The sequence below is a fragment of the Amphiprion ocellaris genome, chromosome 24 (assembly GCF_022539595.1).
Source record: "Amphiprion ocellaris isolate individual 3 ecotype Okinawa chromosome 24, ASM2253959v1, whole genome shotgun sequence".
NCBI classification, from domain to species: Eukaryota; Metazoa; Chordata; class Actinopteri; family Pomacentridae; genus Amphiprion; species Amphiprion ocellaris.
In genome coordinates this window covers 15,314,527-15,334,472 of record NC_072789.1, presented here as the reverse complement: position 1 = coordinate 15,334,472, position 19,946 = coordinate 15,314,527, and the positions used below count along the sequence as shown (strand labels likewise).

The following is a 19,946-nucleotide window of genomic DNA, read 5'->3' as shown; positions in this document are numbered from 1 at the left end:
TCCATAACAGAGTGCTTATTTGTGCACTGATAATATATTTGTGTCGGATCATCATCCCCAAGTTGACTCAATTTTTTCAGAGGTTATTTGCAAATAATAATAATTTTAAAAAGTTAGTCAAGAAGAATTTTTGACTTGAGTGTGGCACTAAAATAAGATGTCCCCCTTACTAGATTCCACACCAAATCCCCCCTGAATAACTGAATCTGTGTAGTTCACCTTTACAGCCTGTCAAAGCTCCAATGGCACAGCCAGAACCAAATTCCTCTGTGACTATAAAAAAGCTGCCATTCAATAATAATTCAGAGTGAATTGGTGTGTCTGGAAACCAGTTGGGGGTCTGTTGAGTTAGTGTGGTCTGGTTGTTAATGATGATAATGATGATGGTACCAAACGTTGACCTTGACCACTGGGTCGCCACATTCAGACAACCCCCTGCTTTTCTGTCAGTGGCCAGATGGTTTCGTCTCTGTGAAATTCAATTAGACTGAGCTGGGATGCCATATTAGCAGCTGAGAGGAAGGAGGGTTTGTAGCACATGTGTATATGGCATGAGCCATATTCATGGTTTGGATAAGATTGTATATAATTGAGAGTTTTGGTTATTTCTGGTCATTTATTAAACCCTTAAAAACTCATCTCTGAGTATCAAAACTACATAGTTAGAGGTTTGTGAAACATGACCTCTTTTTAAGACATGAATAATGCCTTCATGTTTTAAAATGGTTAAGACGTAATTACACATCCCAGCTTTAGAATACGCCTTTCTATGAAGTCCCCACCTTTCCCTCTACCAACAGATCTGCTGCAAGTTGTGCACACCACCTCACCTATGACTCGTCTCAAACACTGCTAAACTACTTCATGCTATACAATGGCAAAGTGTAATACTGGGATAATTTAGCCATACATATTTTGGAATTGGAATCCAAGTTGGAAAAAGAAAAATGATACAGAAAGCTACAAGTAAACAGGAGACTCAGCAGTTGTCCTGCATCTGAAGGATAAGGAATGCTTATAAGGACAGCAATGCAGAGAAGACAGATAATCTGAGAGGGAAGTAAAGGCCGCAGTGGCTGAAAGTGAACCAGTCTTGTGACCATTGACCTATAACTTCTTTGTACACTTTGTAATGTCCTTTTACTGTGACCTATTGACCTTTTATTGTGACCTATTGTCTCTTTATTAGGGCCTATTGTCCTATGTTTTATTGTATGTTTTATTGTTATGTTTTCTTTGTGTACTTTTTGTAATGTGCTTTCATTGTGACTTATTGTTTTATGCATCACTGTTATGTCTTTTTTAGGGCTGTCAAAATTAACGCGTGAATGTGGATTAATCCATCATCATGATTAATCTGATTTAAAATTTTAATGCAATTAATGCATCTGTAGTGCAGAATGACTCAAAATCTCTGAAATGTCTCTGGCAACGCATTTAGTGCAGTTTGTTGCAAATGGGCAGTTGATCCGGTAGTGGCAGAGCCAAATAACTCCACATGGAAGACAGTAAACAGCAGGGCCCGGCTAATTTATTGGCCGGCTGAATAAATAGGCCGATTATAGCTATTTTCAAAATAATCATCATCGGCAGGAGTTTTGCCAATTAAACGCCGATAAATTCTTAATTTCTCATAAAACAGTAAATGCTGTTAAGTGTCGGAGTCGCACAGAATGATGTCCTTGCGCAGTTTAACCTACAGCTATGCAACATTACAGGAGTGGGCTGAGCCTACAGGTAAGTTTAAAATGACCTTATGAAATTAACAATGACTCAACGTGTCTCCTATTCCAGTTTACAGAAAAAGTTAAAGCTCAAATGGTTAACATTACTGTCTGTCTTCAGCAATCGTCATGATGTCAGTCTTAGGTTTGCTTTGTCAGAAAATACTATAACATGACCCAGGCTGTAACAGCAACTCACCGTGTGTTGCTATGGCGTACCATTAGTGTCGGACTATTTGTGACCATTATATATTTAAAATGCAACTCTGTCAAAGATGACATGTTTTGTCATCTTTGAAAGGAATCTCTGGTTTTTATTTTGGTTCGTTTGAGTCATGACTTTATGACAAAGAAAACAAGAAAAGCACTCAGAGAGCACAGTACTCTGCCAAGACTGTTCATTCCCTGACCTTGTACTGAGCACAGGTGTGTGTTATGCATGTGTATGTTATGTACGGATATCGAATCGCGAGACCGAAATATGTAGCAGCCGCCATTAATTGATGGGACTTGGAAACACCACTACAATTTAATCAATTGTTCCTTGTATCATTTCCGATAAGTAGGCAGTGGTCGATTTGTAGTAGGACTGCAATCATGTGATTGTCAGCAGGCAACTGACAAAGCTTTTGCTTATTGTGAGGCCGTGCCAGCCGCTATCTCGCAATGGGGAATCCTTAACAAATCCATGAATCCAGATTATAAGCCGTATCACTGCCAAAATCTAATGAGGTGATCCTTGTGTCATTTCTCACCTTCCCTGAAAATTTCATCCACATCCGTTGGTCTGTTTTTGAGTAATGTTGCACACGGACAGACAGACAGATTCACAGATTCACAGACAAACATACGGCGATTGTCACATAACTCTATTGCGTTCCTTAGCAGAGTAATAATGGAGTAGAGAAAATGTGATATAATGTTAAAGGGCATCATAGGGCTGCAGAAATAATGTTTTGCCAGTAACTTCAGTCATTATGTTGCTTATTATACTATATATATGACCTACCTACTTTTATATATATATATATATAAAACCTACCTCTAATTTGCAGCAACAACAAGTACAAGACAAGATGTACTTCATAACTCTTTTACAGACTGGCGCTTTTTTAAGGTTATATAATTTCTCAGAAGTTTAATGCTTTGTTGCATGTTTTTGTACTTGACAATTCCTCTCTGTTGTAAAGTTAAACAAATACTAAAGGACAAAGTATTGTAAAACAGTAAAATGCTCTGCCTGTAATTCATATCTTTGTTATATGCGTTAAGGGACCAAAAAAGAAGTTATTTTATTCATTATATATTTCTTTAATTAATTGGCCGATTAATCAGTTATCAGAATTTTTTCTCCCAAATACTGGAATCGGCATCGGCCTCAAAAAATCCATATCGGTTGGGCCCTACTAACAGCATGTTGGCCCTCTCGGTGGGAAATTTGAATACAAAAAAAACCCATGACAGAACAGTCGACCGACCTACAGTAATATGCACACTCTGCAGGAAGGAGTTTTCTCTTCACCGAAGCACTTCCAGCTTAAAGTACCACATTAACGAGAAGCATGTGTTAGTTGGAGATTCTAAAATGAACCTTTAAAGGTGTTAAATAAACACCTTAAGTGTTAATGTTGAGTATATTCTCTTCTTTCTTAAGTCTGTTTGTGCATGCAAAATGAAATTACATTAATTGAGATTAAAAATAAATAATATTTAATCGTGATTAATCGAAATTAATCCACAACAACCCTATGATTAATCGTTTAACAGCACTAGTCTTTTTTTCTTTTTACCTAGGGACTAAATTATTATTGTTGCTATAATCCGGCATATTTCCGCCCACTGCTGTATAAATAGGCATTCATTAATTTGCACTGTCCCTACCAAATAAACAAATAAATAAATAATGTTTATGTCAATCCTAAAAGCTATCTCTATACAGAGAACCATACCAGTTATCATGTACTTATAACACAGACTTGAGATCTCTCCAGAGAAGGTTTAACCACCATTAAATATTTTTATAGTTACATTTAGCAGACACTTTTATCCAAAGCATCTGAGACAACACAAGGTAGGTAGGCTAGGCAGCACTAACAACCTTGCCTGAGGGTCTTCACTGGAAAACTGCGCCCTGACTGAGATTTGAACCACCAATTTCCCGAGCCAAAGTCAGGGGTGGTAGTCATCTGAGCTATCCAGCTATCAAGATGACCCCTTGACTCATCTTTGACTCATTAGCCATGTGATTTGGAGGTGACAGTATACATCTACTTCTTCTTCTGTCAGTCAGAACTGAAGAAGCCTCTTGGATGATTGGTGAAACATCTTCAGTAGCAAAAAGAGTATCTATGCAAACAAACATAGAAAGCCTTACACAGCAAGTTGTCAGAATTGGTACACTGCAGTTTCAGGACAGAAAGGCTTGGCCGTGGCAATGGCTCCATATTTCACTCATTACAGGTCTTGCAGCATTACAGGATGAAAAACATCATCTTCATCAGTGAGTGTCTTGGTTTTCTGTTTATAAGTCATGCTGCAAGGGCGGAAGACTAAAAAAATTTGAAACCTTCTTAAAAAATACTACTTTGTTAATTTGTGCATTATGATATATTTCTACCCAAATGTTATGTACATTTCTGACATCCTCTTGCAGTTGTTACTCTCCCACCAGCAGTAATATATACTGTCAAGCAATACCACCATATGTTATGAAAGCAGCAGTATCATTCATTCTAAAAAAAAAATAAAAAATACTTTGATTATGTCAAATCATGTCAAGTCATCAAAACTTGATGTTATTTAAAGTTTTAAGATTGAGAAAAACACACCAGGAAATCATTAAGGATGCCACAAAACATAAGTCTAGGGAGGGCATGTCCTCACTCATTTCTTTTTTTGTTGTTTTTTTTCTCAGAGAAACTACAAAGCACATTAAACAGGGTAATGGAGTCTCATCTAAGCCAAGAGCCTCTTCTCATACTTTGTTCCTTAAATGAAATCAACATATTTCCAATCGAATGTGACCCAGTGTCAAAAATGAGGGAGTCAATCTGGTCACCAAGTGTGCATTGTGTTTACTGTAGTACGCACATTTTACAACAATATAATCATTTATTTACGCTAAAAGCTACACAACGCCTTTAATCCAGGCAGCAGTGGACTGAGCTCATGTCCTACTCTTGATGTTAATGTCGCACATTCCGGACTGTAATACTAGCATACTCCAGAGGCAGCGATGACTACATCCAAAGCAGGAAATAGCAATGTGGCAGAGGGCAAGCCTACTGACCTGTTAAAGAATGGCTGGCTGCCTAATTCACTGGCTGAAATGAAGTGGTGTTAAGATCCCGTGTTTTTTCCTATGTTGCTTCGTTTATTGCCAATAACCTCATAATTTCCAAGAAGCTCAGATTAAGACTCCTGAGGTGAAGAAAGGAGACTGACTGGGGTCAAACTTTTCAGCAGTTCACTGTCTAATAATGTAGAAGGAGCTAATAATATAGCAGTAGCAGATTTATGATTTAAAGGAGGGTGACTGAGGTGAGTTTCCCCAGACTGAATTGCTTTCAAAATAATAATTTGCTTAAATACCTTTAAATCATTCTTGATTGGTTTTATCAGCTCTGGCTTGGAATTTACTCCACGGTTTTGCTCTCTATTCATGAAAGGACATTATTTTAGTCACTGCTGGATGTAGAAAAGAATTGCAAGGGATTATGGTCTAAATTGCTTAAAAGACAGGAATGAAGTGAACTACCAATCATCCCTGCAGCCTCCCAAGAGACACCAGTGGAATCCTTCAGACAGACAAGATAGATTGCTTCTCTGTGTGCTGTGACATTTACTCACAATCATCATAATTAAAACTGAATTGGAGATAAAGTCAAAAAAGAAAGAATTTCCTCTGTAGATGACTTAAATACAAAATAGGAGAGATTGAGTTGGGGTACAAAAGCAAAAAAAAAGTAAACAACCGATGCATTTGTATAAGAAGTGTCTCTTATTATAATATTACATGCTCATACAAATACAATTTTGTTTTTGTTGGAATTGGAGAAATCTTCACTTCAAGTAAATCAAGACAAACTCTGTAGATAAATTAGTAAAAAAAATCCTTCCTGATCCTGACTGAGAACTGGAGGACACTGTGCACATCTATACATTACTGATTTGTCATTCACAAGGTAGCACCACCCTTAAACAGTCCACACTTTAATGTTTATTTTAATCTAAATAGGGCCATAAACGAACACTGTATTGTACTGAAGAAACAGTGCAGTCATGCAGTCATGACGCACATATTTAAAACCTGATCAGGTTGCTCTTGTATTAAAAGGAGTCAGCTTCAAATACTGAAAAAAAGCAGCATGTAACCAACATGTTAGTTTATTTAGGAAGAGAGCTAGAGCTAATACAATCCCCTTGTGATGGTTTTCATATTAGACAAAAATCTAAAGCTTTCTCTGTCTAAAATTAAACATCTACTGTTGAAAGAATTATTTAGAATTTCAAGAGGTAAATCTTTCACTTTATCCTCGAGAACTGTAATAGTAATTGCAATCAAAGAATTGTAGTTAAGGAGGGCTATATGAATTGGTCCTACTTTGTACACTTTTATACTATGTTTCCGATCGATCTTGGGAGCCTACAAGGAATACAGTTTTCAGCCTGTGTTCAAAAATAACATTCAGAAACAGCAAATAAAGGACTAAGTCAATGACTGACTTAATAATGATATAGTCACAAGTGAAAAACTCTAAGTACATCAGTTCACACTTGGCATTAGAATGCGTCTCGATAGGAGTGACCACTTGTGAATAAATTTTACTTCATTAATGTATATGAAAATAAAGACATACAACATTTCTGTTTGCAAAGACCAAATGTGTTGCTTTTGGGAACTGGTGATTAGCAAAAATGCATTTCCCACTCCTAGTCACCCAGAAATCCAGATTTTGCTTGTTGTGTGGTTACCTGATGTCAGTCTTTAAAATGATGTTGTTCGCATGTAAAGGAGTATGTACTTTCTTTAATACAGAGGTCATTTGTTGAGCAGGTGGTCCTTCAATGTGACCCAGGACACATTTATGTACATACTGCACAGCAAATGTGGCCACATGTAGCCTAGATAACCTCAGGTTTTAATGCCAGCTGTGAACAGACCTTATAAAGCTTCAAGCAGATATCAGGTATAAAAGGTAGTGACATATTAACTTACCTTTTCTGTGATGGCTGACCCACTGGAAGTGCTTTGTCCTCGTAAAAGCGCCTCATGGCAAACCTGTCCAATGCTTGGTCAGCACTGCGTGACACAGAACAACATAGGTAGCTAGAGTGCATTTTACAGATTACAAACTATCACCAACAACTCCCTTTATTTTGGAAAACCTGTCGATGTTTCCCACATTTGAGGTTGAGAAATATCCCCTGGCCTTCATCATTTATGAAGAAGCCTGAAGTTCTCCTAGCTCATTTTCACCTATTAACATCTGGTTGCATTGAAGAATGATGACATTTTAAGACTTCTTCTCCTCACAAAGCCAGAAAAACAAGCTGGTCAGGATGGAGTGTTTAGCTAAAATAATCACATCGCTGTTTAATTTTCAAGGCTGTTCAAGTTCCAGACTTCAAGGCCTAAGTTTGGTGGATTGTTGCTCCTGTCTTTATAAAACCTTGTGAGGGGGAGATTTGGAAGATGAAAGTACTTAAATCACACTTTCTGCTCAATATTGATAACCTAAAAGCTTCACTTTCGCTGATCAGGCTTTGTTTAAATTCCACACAGCCAATTGCAATGTACCACTGAATTCCAGCATATTGTTGGATGTGTATACTGATAATGACATGCTTGATACCTTGCGGATATGTTACTGTAGTGCATATATGCAGCCACCACCACTCCTGTTCGACCGCGGTTCCCCTGCCAGAGAAACAGAGACAAAAAGACTCAGTTAAAGGATGCGTAATCAAACTGTTTATTTAAAACAGGAATCATTTCAACAATCTTTGTGTGATTCATGAAGAAAAAGAGGTCAAACAAATCCCCTTTAAATGTGATGGAGTGGTTAACAAACTGGCTGACTTATCCTTGACAACCATAAGCTGGAACTATATTAGAATAGCATTACTTCTTTAACCGATTTGTTGGCCTAAGGAGGACTATATGAATCTGGTTAGAGATGCCAAAGTGCGCAACGTTGATGCCCCCAAGGATCAAATGGACAAGGAGTGGGAAGACTTTCAAAAGGAGATACGGCAGGTGAACACAAAATCAGAGACCATCGTGGCAGAGGAAGACGAAGAAGGGCGCCTTGAATGTCAGATTGACGAGATCAATGACCAGACTGAGTGTTACAAGAGAGTAGAACTGCTGAGAGACAAGCGGGATGTGGTGAAAAGCAAGCCTTGCAAATACAAACGGTGGATTAAGGAAGTCATAGAGATCAGGAAACAGTTGCGTAATTCCATGAACCGGGACGAGGGGGCCTACACCATCTCGCACACCTGGGATTCCATCCTCCAAAAACCAAGACCAAGGGGTGTGGCTGGCCTGACAGATTCTGAAAGATCTGTCAGGCTGGTCACCTGATAAAAACGACACATCAGATGACACTCTGAGGAAGACCACAGATGCAATTGAAACATGTCAGTAAGGTAAAAAACATCTTTTCCTTACTTAGTTGTCGGTTAAAAAAGTAGCGCAATTCTAAAGTAAGAAACAACAAAATGAACATAATCCATCTAGCTGGAACTATAAATAACACAAAAATGATCACTTTTCTTGTTTAAAGTGAGTCAGAATTTATTTGAAACGTAGCAATCTTTTCCAGAGTAAAGCAGAGGAAAATCTTTGCCATTTTGCTTTTTCTGCTTTATCTGAACAGCAAATACTCTAAAGCTATGTATGTCTAAACAAGAGAGAGTTGTGTAACTATGAGAATTGAATAACCAGAAATTATGTTGATTTGGTATAGTCTGCAGCCAAAAAGGGTTGGATGTAAAGATGAAACAACAACCACGTTTTCTCAGTTGAGACTTCTTGTATCTGGTTTCCTGAAAACTTTGCAGTGATGACAAGGAAGTCCCCACGTGCACTATTCTGTTGTTGCAATTAGACTAGCATATAGAATGTTTATTCATCCTCTGCAAATAGTCCTTACAATTACACTATTTACTCCCATTTGACTGTTATTTGATAAAAAACTACAGTGCCCATCTCTTTTAGAACAGAAATATAACCTTTCTAAAAAAGAAACTTCGGATTTGCAAGTTACATCTCCGATAGAAATCAGTGACCTTGATAAAGTGTTAGGGAAGGAAAAAATACTGAGAAAGAGATACATGGTTGCGTTTGCTATCAGAAAGTCAGTCAGAGAAGAAAGAAATGTTCCAGCACATAACCCCAGTTAAACCACAGCCTACCTTGTTGTGTAGTACCACCACATTGCGTGGGTCTCCATTGAGCCATGTATCGATGGCCTTGCACATGCTGCAGATCTTGTCCAGTGCTGGTGCATGATGGTCTGGCCAGCCGAACTCAAGAACCTGATTATTGAGACCAAAGGAGTTTAAATTTTTCATATTTGTGATTTTATTCCTCTCAAATATGCTCATGTTTTTTGGTTTCAAAAAACAAAAATGATAAACTGCTGAGGTGTTGGTACCTTGTGGTTTAACTTTGATAAGTCATTTCTCCACTCGCTCAGGTTGAGCATCTGAAATCAGAGAGAAAATATAAGTGGAAGTGGATTCATTTGAGAATTAATGTTTGTTGTCCTTCAAAGACTACAACAGATCTGTGCAGGAAGTTAAAAAGTAAAATTGAAATGTCTGTACTGGGGGGAAAAGAAAGTCAAAAGACATCATTTCAGCTCTGGCTTTCACAATATCAGATTTTCACTACACGACTGTCATGGCCAAAAGAATTCACGATAACAATCTTTAAATTTGTTTATTGTGTATTTTGTCTCTTTCTCACCAGATAATTTTCACTGTGTTTGGATCGCAGCATTGTTGCCACCTCCTTGAGGTTGGTGGTGTAACTGTGCTCCTCGGCACCAGCGGGGAAGGAGACAGAGATGATCCTCTCTGTGATGTAGACCAAGTCCACCTCATAGTTGTCCTCCATGGCCTGAACCACACTCTGACTCCTGAAGGGGCACAGAGAGCAGAAGTTGTTTATGTAATGCTTTTCCCAGCAACATCATAGCATCATGGACAGATTGTACTGTAAGAAACAGAAGCCCTGATTTGTGGCACGCTTACTGGAACAAAGTATAAAAATGAAGAGAAAGTGAAGTATCTAAGTGATGTTACACGTCCATAAGCAATATATTTTCTTAATTTTGAACATCGTTTTCTTTTACAGTTCACTTGCAAGATGTACATATCGCCAACAGTATTTCGGTAAAGTAGAAGTGGTTTTCTATTCTAGTATTGCAAGTCAAAGCAGAGATTGGGACATCTAATGTAAGCTTCCACATGCAATTTGAAAGATTGTTTTACTCCAGTTTGAATCTGTCACAACATCAGATTTTCACTTCACAATTATCATGGCCAAAGGGATTCACAAGAACAATATTACGGTGATATCTATAGAAAAATAAACAAAATTTGCAATCAATCAAGATCATTTTTAACTTTTTAACTGTGTTACTGGTGCTAGATTATTTGCAATATTATCATAAGTGTATTAACATGATATCAATGTCATGCTTTAATTATCATGGTTAAAGTCAAAATGTTTATATTGCAAAACTCCTAGTCCATGGGATCTACAGATAGATCATTTTTCAAAAAGGAGAATGTCATGTGAAAAATAAACACTGAAATATATTTTTGTTTGTTTGTTTTATTTAAATTTTCTTACCAACACTATAATTGTATGTATGCATTTATATTTAAAAAAAAAAAAACAACTTTCAAACCTATCCCTCAAACCACTTTTGAAGTGGTGTTGGAAGTTCAGATTTGGAGTAAAGAACATTTTAGTAGCACACAAAGTATGTCTTTTCCTTTTAACCTTCTACACACAACTAACCATCAACACAACAGCCATAATCATCAGCTTTGTTCACTCCAAACTGCATTCAAATTTTCACTGATTATCATCTTTACAAGGACTGTTTAGAATGCTTTTTTACAACTGCTATGAAAGCATTTCTAGAATTCTCTGACTTTTCTCAGGGACTAAGTTATTTGTAAACCTCCACTTGAATCAAATGTAAACTCTTGCAGCTCACTCCTATATGTTTTGGAAAGGAAAAGATTTACAATCCTTTCCCTACTGTTGACACGACCTCTGCTGATACGATGCAACCTGTTTCACTGGCTAAACAGCAATCAGGTTTATTGCACTGGTGGGCATAAAGAAAGGTCCTGCATGAGAAATAGCGAGGCTTCAAAAATAACAGACAAAGAGAATGATAATTTACATTACTCAAAAAAGGCCATGAATCCAGTACAAACAATATTCTTTTTTAATTTATTTTGATCATAACATAAACATTACAGTGATCTAAGGATCTTACCGAAGCAAAGATTTTTTGCGGTATCTGAAGAAAACCTAATGTGCTGTGGGAGAAAAAACTCATCAAATAATCTCCCATTATTTTTTTCTAATGAAATGTGCACAAGCATCTACATACAACTGAATGACACTGTTGTCTTACCGTGACTGCTTTCGCCTTATCTCCACGCTCTTGCAGGATCTTGTAGATCCCTGGTGAACACACACACACACACACAGGCAGAGTGACAAAATGAAGCAAACTCCATCTCGTAATCATGATGATGCTATTAAATTACAATCTGGCAAAATATATTAGAGACAAAATGAGATGACAGAAGTAAAGCTTGAAACTGTTTAGGAAAAAGATAACATGGAGAGAAATCAACAGTAAACGGAGGATAAAAGGAGATGAGAAGCAGTAGATCAAAAGGAGGATGCATAAAAGCAAGAGAAAAGCAAAGTTAAATATATAATAAAATTTGTTAAAATAACTGGTTAAAAATCTTTAAGACAGGAAGAAGAAGAATGAAAATGGCAAGAATAAGAAGCAAAAAAATAAAGCAAAGTACCGAAGTTTAGGAAGAACAAAAGATGGAAAACAAGATAAGGTTAAAAAAAAGAAGGGAAGCATGAAAGGAGAGACGAGAAATAAAGAAAAGATGAAAAAAACACAGGGTGTGTTCCAGGAGAAAACAATTCGGACACAGACCTTGTCAGGATTTCAACACATACTTTAATTATCCTGTCCTTTATCTTTCTTATTTACTTAGAGACTTTATTGTCATTGTTCCGAAGTACAACAAAATTTGCGTCTGTGCGCGCCGCCATCTTACACAATATTTTTTCAGAGACAAGAGTGAAAATCAAGTTGTTTCACCATGACGGGAAAACAAATGTTACTAAATGTGCGGTACTGTCAAGGAATTGCTACATAATAGATGCTAGAGTTGGCTATTCCTCTTGCTGTTTTTTGGCCTAGGGAAGAGTGTGTCTATGAGTCAACTGTTGTCGAAAAGAGGAAACCATCCAAAAAGACAAAGTGACAGATGAATTTATTTCTGCAGACATCCTCTGCAACATTCCTCTCCTCTCCCCTCACCTCCCTCCCATAAAGAGCAAACATCCAGCTTTACTGGTCAAATGGTTAAACAGTGATGTTGGCAAGAAGACTTTCTAATCACGGCACAAGGTTAAATACATAGCCCTCAGCTCTCCATATTGCTGCCAAACGGCTTCTCGTAGGCAAACCTAATTCCAGCCCCTCAAGAGCCAAAATGTGAAGCATAATTCTCAATGATCTGACAGGAACCAGCTGCTAGGTGGACTAAGGACGATGGTGTTTGCAAAATGAAACAGCCTGTTCTCATCGGGCTTCAGCTGTGTTACGCTGGAACATTTAACATCACAGGAACAATCTGTGGGAGAATGAAAGTCAATCAGCATGTACAGTGGTCTACATGTGCTTTTTAAAAAACAATATAATACCAGCTTTCACATATGAGATAGAGAAGGCTAGTGATACTCTATACCAGGGATGGGCAACTGGCAGCCCGCAGGACGCATGCGGCTCGCAGCATCATTTGATGCAGCCCGCGAATTAATTTCTAATTAATATCAGATTTTTAATTGTTGGCTTCCCTGCTTTTGAAGCAGCAGACTATCTCAACCACGTGTAATTTTGCCTCCAACCGCTAGAGGCACAAGAGACCTTTAGCTAAGCAAGTAGCAGCTCTCTTCTTCACTGAACACCGGAGGCAGCTAATCTACGAGCAGCAAAGATGTCCGCGCCAAAACGGAAACTTGACCAAGAAAACCGCATCTTTCAGGCAAGATGGGAAACTGATTACCTCTTCACAGAATTTAAAGGTAAACCAATGTGTTTAGTGTGTCTTGAAACAAAATCAGCCATGAAATATTTTAAGTCGCCACTAGAACACCACGCACAAGGAAAATTTGAAAAATACACCGGAGCCACTAGAGCTGCTATCGTCGCTGATCTCAAAGGGAAAATTCACCGACAACAGAGCGTTTTCACCAAAACCACCACTACACAGGAGTCAGCTCTCAAGGCCTCTTATATTGTTACCCTTGAGCTCGCTAAAGCCAAGAAGCCCCTGTCCAACGGTGAAATGGTGAAGCGGTGTGCAATAGAGATGGCTAAATCTTTCAGAGATGACAACATGGATAAAAACTTTGAAACTGTATCTCTGTCTTGCCGCACAGTCACGGGGAGAATTTTCGATATTCAAAATCATGTTGAGGAAAAGCTAAAAGAAGTAATGAATGACTGCAAATATTTCTCCCTGGTGCTGGATGAGAGCACAGATGTGACAGCTTTGAGCCAGCTCTTCATTTTCACCAGAACCATTGACAGTTCATTTGAAGTGCATAAGGAACTACTGAAACTGGTGTCTTTGCATGAGACCACAAAGGGCATGGATATATTCAGTGCCGTAAAAATGGTAGTAAATGAGCACGTGGGCTTTGGCAAACTTTCAGCCGCTGTGACCGACGGCGCGCCGTCCATGCAGGAAAGACACACTGGATTCGCTGGTGTCCTCCATCAGAATGGCGTTGACTGCCTCGTACTGCACTGCATCATACATCAGGTGAGAGACTATTGATTTGATTTTGTTAAAGGAATTTATAATAATGTGTGTGCATACCGTTTCCATAGTCTTAGCATTATTTATTTTTTAATTTCTAGGAGGCCCTCTGCGCAAAGACAATGAACTTCAGCCACTTCATGGATTTAGTGACCAGTCAGTAATCTTATTGGAGGGGTAACAGGACTCTCAATCACAGAAACTTTGTTGCCTTTTTGGAAGAGGTGAGTGCCGCCTATGGGGATTTACAGATGCACACTGACATCAGATGGATGAGCCATGGAAAGTGTTTGGAGAGGTTTTTTGCGCTGTGCACTGAACTCCCCTGTGTTTTTGGAGGACTGTCTTTGCTGTCATACGAGTGCGTACTGCCGCAAACTCCGGGATACAGCTTTTCTGTGCGACATGGCCTTTCTTACTGATATCACCTCACATTTAAATCATCTCAACACACAGCTGCAGAGGAGCTGTGTCAGACCTGTACGCGCTTTTCAGGATCATACTTGAAATGTTAAGTGGAATAGGAGGGTTGTGTATAAATTAGGACTGTCAAAATTAGCGCGTTAATGTGGATTAATCCATTGCCGTAATTAATCAGATTAAAAATTTTAACGCAATTAACGCATCTTCAGTGCAGAATGACTCAAAATCCCTGACTCTGGCAACACATTTCGGGTATTTTAAATTTGATGGGTCGCTTCTATTTCACCAGCGCAGCTTTTCCAGTGTTTACGGCATTAGTCCATCGGCTCAGGAAACACATAGACCAATTAGGTACGAGTTCAGCCATCCCACTCAGCCAATGAATTGGTCTGTGCATTCCAGCAGCTAAACATCCAGCTGAGTTCAGAAAACAGGTGAGGGACAGACGGGAGGACACACACACACAGACACACAGACACACAGACACACACAGACACACACACACACACACACACACACCGCAGCCTGCCTAGGATAAAGGAGAGCAGGCTTAGCCTGCAACACAGGTAACTGACACAGCGTTCACTTGTTGTCATGGTTACGGTGACGTCGTGCCGGCCGCTATATCTCACAATGGAAAATCCTTAACATGTCCGTGGATGCAGACTATAAGCTACATCACTGCCAAAATCTAATAAGGTGGTCCTTTTGTCATTTCTGACCTTCCCTGAAAATTTCATCCAAATCTGTTTGTCTGTTTTAGAGTAATGTTGCAGACGGACAGATTCACAGACAAACGTACGCCGATCGTCACATAACTCCTCTGTTCCTTGGCGGAGTATTAAACAAATCGACACCGAGAGGAAGGTCACCCTGCACATGTTGACTATGTTTGGTTCAACATACAGCTGTAAGTCAGCTTCTCAACTATGAATACAATCCAAGCTAAATATGGTTCCAGACTCACCAATGAGCTCCAGATGTGTTTGAGAACGACCCTGACACCATTCAGACCACAATTCAAAATACTGGCAGCTCAGTTCTCCCATTAAGCAGCAGGGGTATAAGGGAAGTGATATAAGACAGAAAAAAATGTAAAAGTGTTTAAATTTTTTGAGATTTAGGTATTGTTAAAGATGTATATAAGTTGCTTCAGGTTGTTCAGTCATTATTTTTCACTTTATTTTCAGATGTACAGTTATATCAAAAGTTATTTATTAATAAATGTTGTCAAAATGTTTCTGAACCGTACTGAATTTATTTTATTTGACGGTCAGTTATTGATTACATGCAGACACTAATAAAACTACTAGGTTACATCAACATATATCACACTAATTCAAGTTAGACATTAAGATTTTCTGGACCTTTGCTTTAATACGTTTTCTCTGACTGGACCTCTTTGAATTTTAGTTGAATACCCCAGAATGTTGGCCCTCTTTTTGAATACAAAAAATCCCCAAAGATGGAACAGTCCACCAACTTACAGTAATAGGCACACTCTGCAGGAAAGAGTTTTTTCACCGAAGCACAGGTGTTTAATAAACATGTTAAGTGCATATATATTCCTTTCTTTGTTGAATCAAAATGAATGCAATTAATATAGATTAAAAAGGAATTATATTTAATCGTGATTAATCGCAATTCCTCAACCCTGTGATTAATCTGATTAAACATTTTAATCGTACGACAGCACTAGTATAAATAGTTCAAATTAAGTCATTACAAACATAAATGTTAGTTGTTCCATTTTGTGTTGGAGTTCTGCACTTTAATCTTAATTGTTATTCCACTTTTTTCATATAATATAAATACATGTTTTTTTACAGAAGCATTATAAGGGTTCATCTGAACGTTCAAAATTGTAAAACAAGTACAATAGACATTATTAATTGCCACAATATATGTTTGACTTTGTTTTTTCATAAATTTAAAAATATGTTTATATGAAGCAGAGTATGATGAAAATTCGCAGATATAGTGTGGGCCCTGGTAGGGTTGGGGGAAAAAATGTGGCCCTCTCTGTCATTAAAGTTGCCTATCCCTGCTCTATACTCTCTGCATCATAGACCTTCGCTACTAAAAACACATCAGTGAGCCACAATGTTGCAGTGGGTGACATGCCACTTCATGAACGTGGGCACTGTAACATATTTTGACTTGATATCAAATGCACTTTTCTCACGCTGTAAGCTACACATGACCAGACCAAAGATGATGTATTCATCTGCATCTGTAAATAGTCTCTAACAACTGCACTCATATTTACTCCCATTTGAATAATTATGAAACCTACAGAGCCCAGCAATTTTAGGATAAATTTACGTCTCTTAAAAATTAAACCTTATATTTTCAATATACATCTTCGATAAAAATCTCTATAATTTCAGAACTGCACCATAGACAATGGTATAAAGGTATAAGGTATAAAATACTGACAAAGAGATGTGTTATTGCATTTGATATTGATAATATTATATTACTACTATTGATCATTTGAGAACAATCAAAAAATATGAATAAATGACAGTTTTCTTGTGTGGGAGTGGCCTACCTGGCCAAGCAGGTACCCAGTGCTCCACTTCCAGGATGAACGCAGGTGAGCGAAATGCCTTAGAATGGAGCTGCCCAAAGGCATGGCTAGATCTGGGAATCACTTCTCTACGTTTTAGGATTTTTTTGTACGAAGACAATACGGAAAACTCCAATTTAAAGATTGAAAAATTACGTTTCAATTTCATTCTTTCTAAAAGTTTGCTCGTCATCCAGGTCTTCAAACCTTAATATTTTAGGAGTTCCAGTTTCCTCGTCATGATAAAAAAGATGCTACAGTCCATGGAGCTTGTGACAAACTTGATCTGCGATTATGTAATATATCATGATGCGTCTTCCTTTTCCATCTCTCTTTCTCAACTGTTTTGTCCCCACTTTCTTTGGCTTTCTCTTGTGCTCTCCCTCCCGTCCACTTTATGTTCTCTGGAACTACTCCTCCCTCAGTCTCTAATTATCTCTCATTATGGATGACTCTTCCCTCTTGCTTCTCTTATCTTGGCTCCTTTTTATTCCCCCCAAATGCATGTGCTAGTGTACTCAATGTTTCCTGTATGAATGTGAAGAAAATATGTGCTTGTCTGCCTTAATTACCCTTGAATATCTTGTCAGCAGTGTGAGGCAATTGGTTACAAATGTATAAAAAAAGGCAATAAAAATTATGTAGATAGAAAAATAACCTTTTCCCTGCATCTGTCAATGGTATTTTTGATTTACAATGTGTAGAGCTTACTCGCATGCAACCACTCTAAATTTATTCTTTCTTCAGCCAAAAACTGATTTTAAAAAAATGCCCATAGTGCATTTGGATGACCCTTAATAGGCCCTACACTGATTCAATTATGGTCAGGATGGGGCATTTTGACTCAAAGCCACCACTGATCCTTTATGGACTAAGCAAATAAACATTCCAACTGCATTTCTGTCTGCTGTCCACACACCACACACACACGCACACATATATATGTGTGTACAAGCATTCAAAACCCCATATGTCGATGATTCCAGGATTTAAGTATGAAGGCAGAAGGCAGAGGATGCCAGGATAATTCAATAAGAAAAAAAAAAGATGTGCCTTGAAATCAAGTCAGAATGTATAGATTTTAACCACCGAACGCCTGACTATTCCATGAAACGTAAAAAAAAACACAGCCTGATATGATGGGATTACACAAGGAATGCTATGATAAGAAGCAACCACCACGACAGAGATTTTTTTGATTAAACAAAAGACATGAATGATAGATCATGATCGCAGCTAATTTCTATGTGAAATGTCTGGTTAAAGGGCCTATGGTATTTATCTCCTGAATTTGGTCGTGAATTGCAGTCGTGTGAACTGAAGTTTTTGTATGTGGTGAATATAGCATCAGGATGTATTCTTAACCCAAGTCATGATTCTTTCTGAAACCCAACCAAAATGTTTTGATGCTAGAACCTACCCAAACATTGACTGACACCACAAAAAAAAAAAAAAAAAGCTGAGTAAAAAACAAAAGTGAGACTTATGTGAAAAAAATACAATAATGGTCTGAGATGGGATTCAGCCTCATGTCTCAACCACCCTATTCAATATCTTCTTTTGGTTCCTTCATCTGGTCCTCTACCTGATCTTCCACCAATGAGGTGATAATGGAAAACCATTACATGTGCTCACAGGCCCTCCCATAAACTGAAGGAGGTTGTGCATGGGAATGCTCTGCTAACAGCCATTTAAAAGGCCGATAATGTCTAAAACAGGTGTCGTCATACACTTGAAATGCAGTTTTGAGAGGTCTGAGGCTTGTTTTACCATGCTTGAAAAACTGCAGTTAGCTGATACTCATAACTCCTGGAATGACATCTAACAGAAACCCAATTTCACAATAAAAATGAGATCAAACCATGCATAAAACATCTTAAAGTACAATCCATTTCTTCTTTGTTTATTCTCATGCTTAGTATACTTCTAACACTTGTATTTCTGTCAACATTTTCAATTGAGTGCATGGGACTAAATTCTTGCAGAGTCAGCTGAACCTTTGTTACATACAGATATGTTTGCTTATGTTGGTTGCTAACAACAAATTCAAATTTTGGGGCAACTTTTTGTTACCACTGGCAGTTTGATTTTTTGGGAGGGGATAGTCCTTTAAAGTGGAAACATTGCATAAGGTTGAAGACATCCCTCAGTCTCTGCTTGTCAGACTCACATTTTCTCTGTCAACCTTTTTCTGTGTGAGTGGACAGAATGTGAATTAATCTCCATACAAGCTGCTGTATACACAGACTGATCTGTGTTCATAATCCAACTCTGAGCCACCACCTTACTCTTGCTGCTGATCTAAACATTTGGGGCAACATCTGACACAAACACTGACTCACTATTCTGACTCACAAAAAAGAGAGGAGAGGACAAGGACATGTTGCTTTAACCTTTAGAATAAACATTGCTCCTGGTTTGATGAGTAGAAAAATTTTTTTCTTCTAGAAGGAGAAAATATGTATATCTATGCACCGCGTGCATTGTGTGCTGCTCTCCTTTTTATTCTGTTCTATTTGCTGCTGCTGTTATATTGTAAATTTCCCCGCTGTGGGATCAATAAAGGTTTAATCTATCTATCTATCTATCTATCTATCTATCTATCTATCTATCTATCTATCTATCTATCTATCTATCTATCTATCTATCTATCTATCTATCTATCTATCTATCTATCTATCTATCTATCTATCTATCTATCGACAGCGTTGTCCCTTTCAATATGAAATTATCTAAACAGACCAACAAATTTAGCATTTTTTGGTGCTTGCTAGTTGAATAAACTGTTTTTGTTTTACAGTAGTAGCGGTTCTCTCCCTTCTTATTTTTTTGTGGAATCTTCTTGGAAACCCTCCGCCCATGCCCACATCCTGTAAGGTTTAGCAATGTCAAGCAAAACATGCATGCCTCATCTCGGGCCAGGCCTTGGCATCGATCTCTGGCAGAGGAGACACAATTTGCAGTGGGCTGGCAGCTACAAAGGTCACTACAGGTTTTCTCCTTTTGTGAATATTTATTTAATCTGCATTTGCCACTAGAATAATTAGACAGACCTTGTCATTGTTTTTTTGGTTATTACAAGAGCTATAAATTGATAAATCCACTTAGAA

General features: G+C 38.0%; 1 protein-coding gene across 10 annotated transcripts in view; it reads right to left on the bottom strand.

Annotated features, from left to right (window-relative positions):
* The window catches only part of tns1a (tensin 1a), a 183,568-nt gene that overhangs the window by 70,317 nt on the left and 93,305 nt on the right, over positions 1-19,946 (bottom strand). For all 10 annotated transcript variants that reach the window (XM_055008583.1, XM_055008584.1, XM_055008586.1 and 7 more), the window contains 6 exons: positions 11,396-11,445; positions 9,703-9,874; positions 9,389-9,439; positions 9,147-9,269; positions 7,580-7,644; positions 6,943-7,026 (listed from right to left, as the gene is read on the bottom strand). In XM_055008583.1, coding sequence (XP_054864558.1) covers positions 6,943-7,026; positions 7,580-7,644; positions 9,147-9,269; positions 9,389-9,439; positions 9,703-9,874; positions 11,396-11,445 — 545 coding nt within the window. The remainder of the gene's footprint in view (positions 1-6,942; positions 7,027-7,579; positions 7,645-9,146; positions 9,270-9,388; positions 9,440-9,702; positions 9,875-11,395; positions 11,446-19,946) is intronic.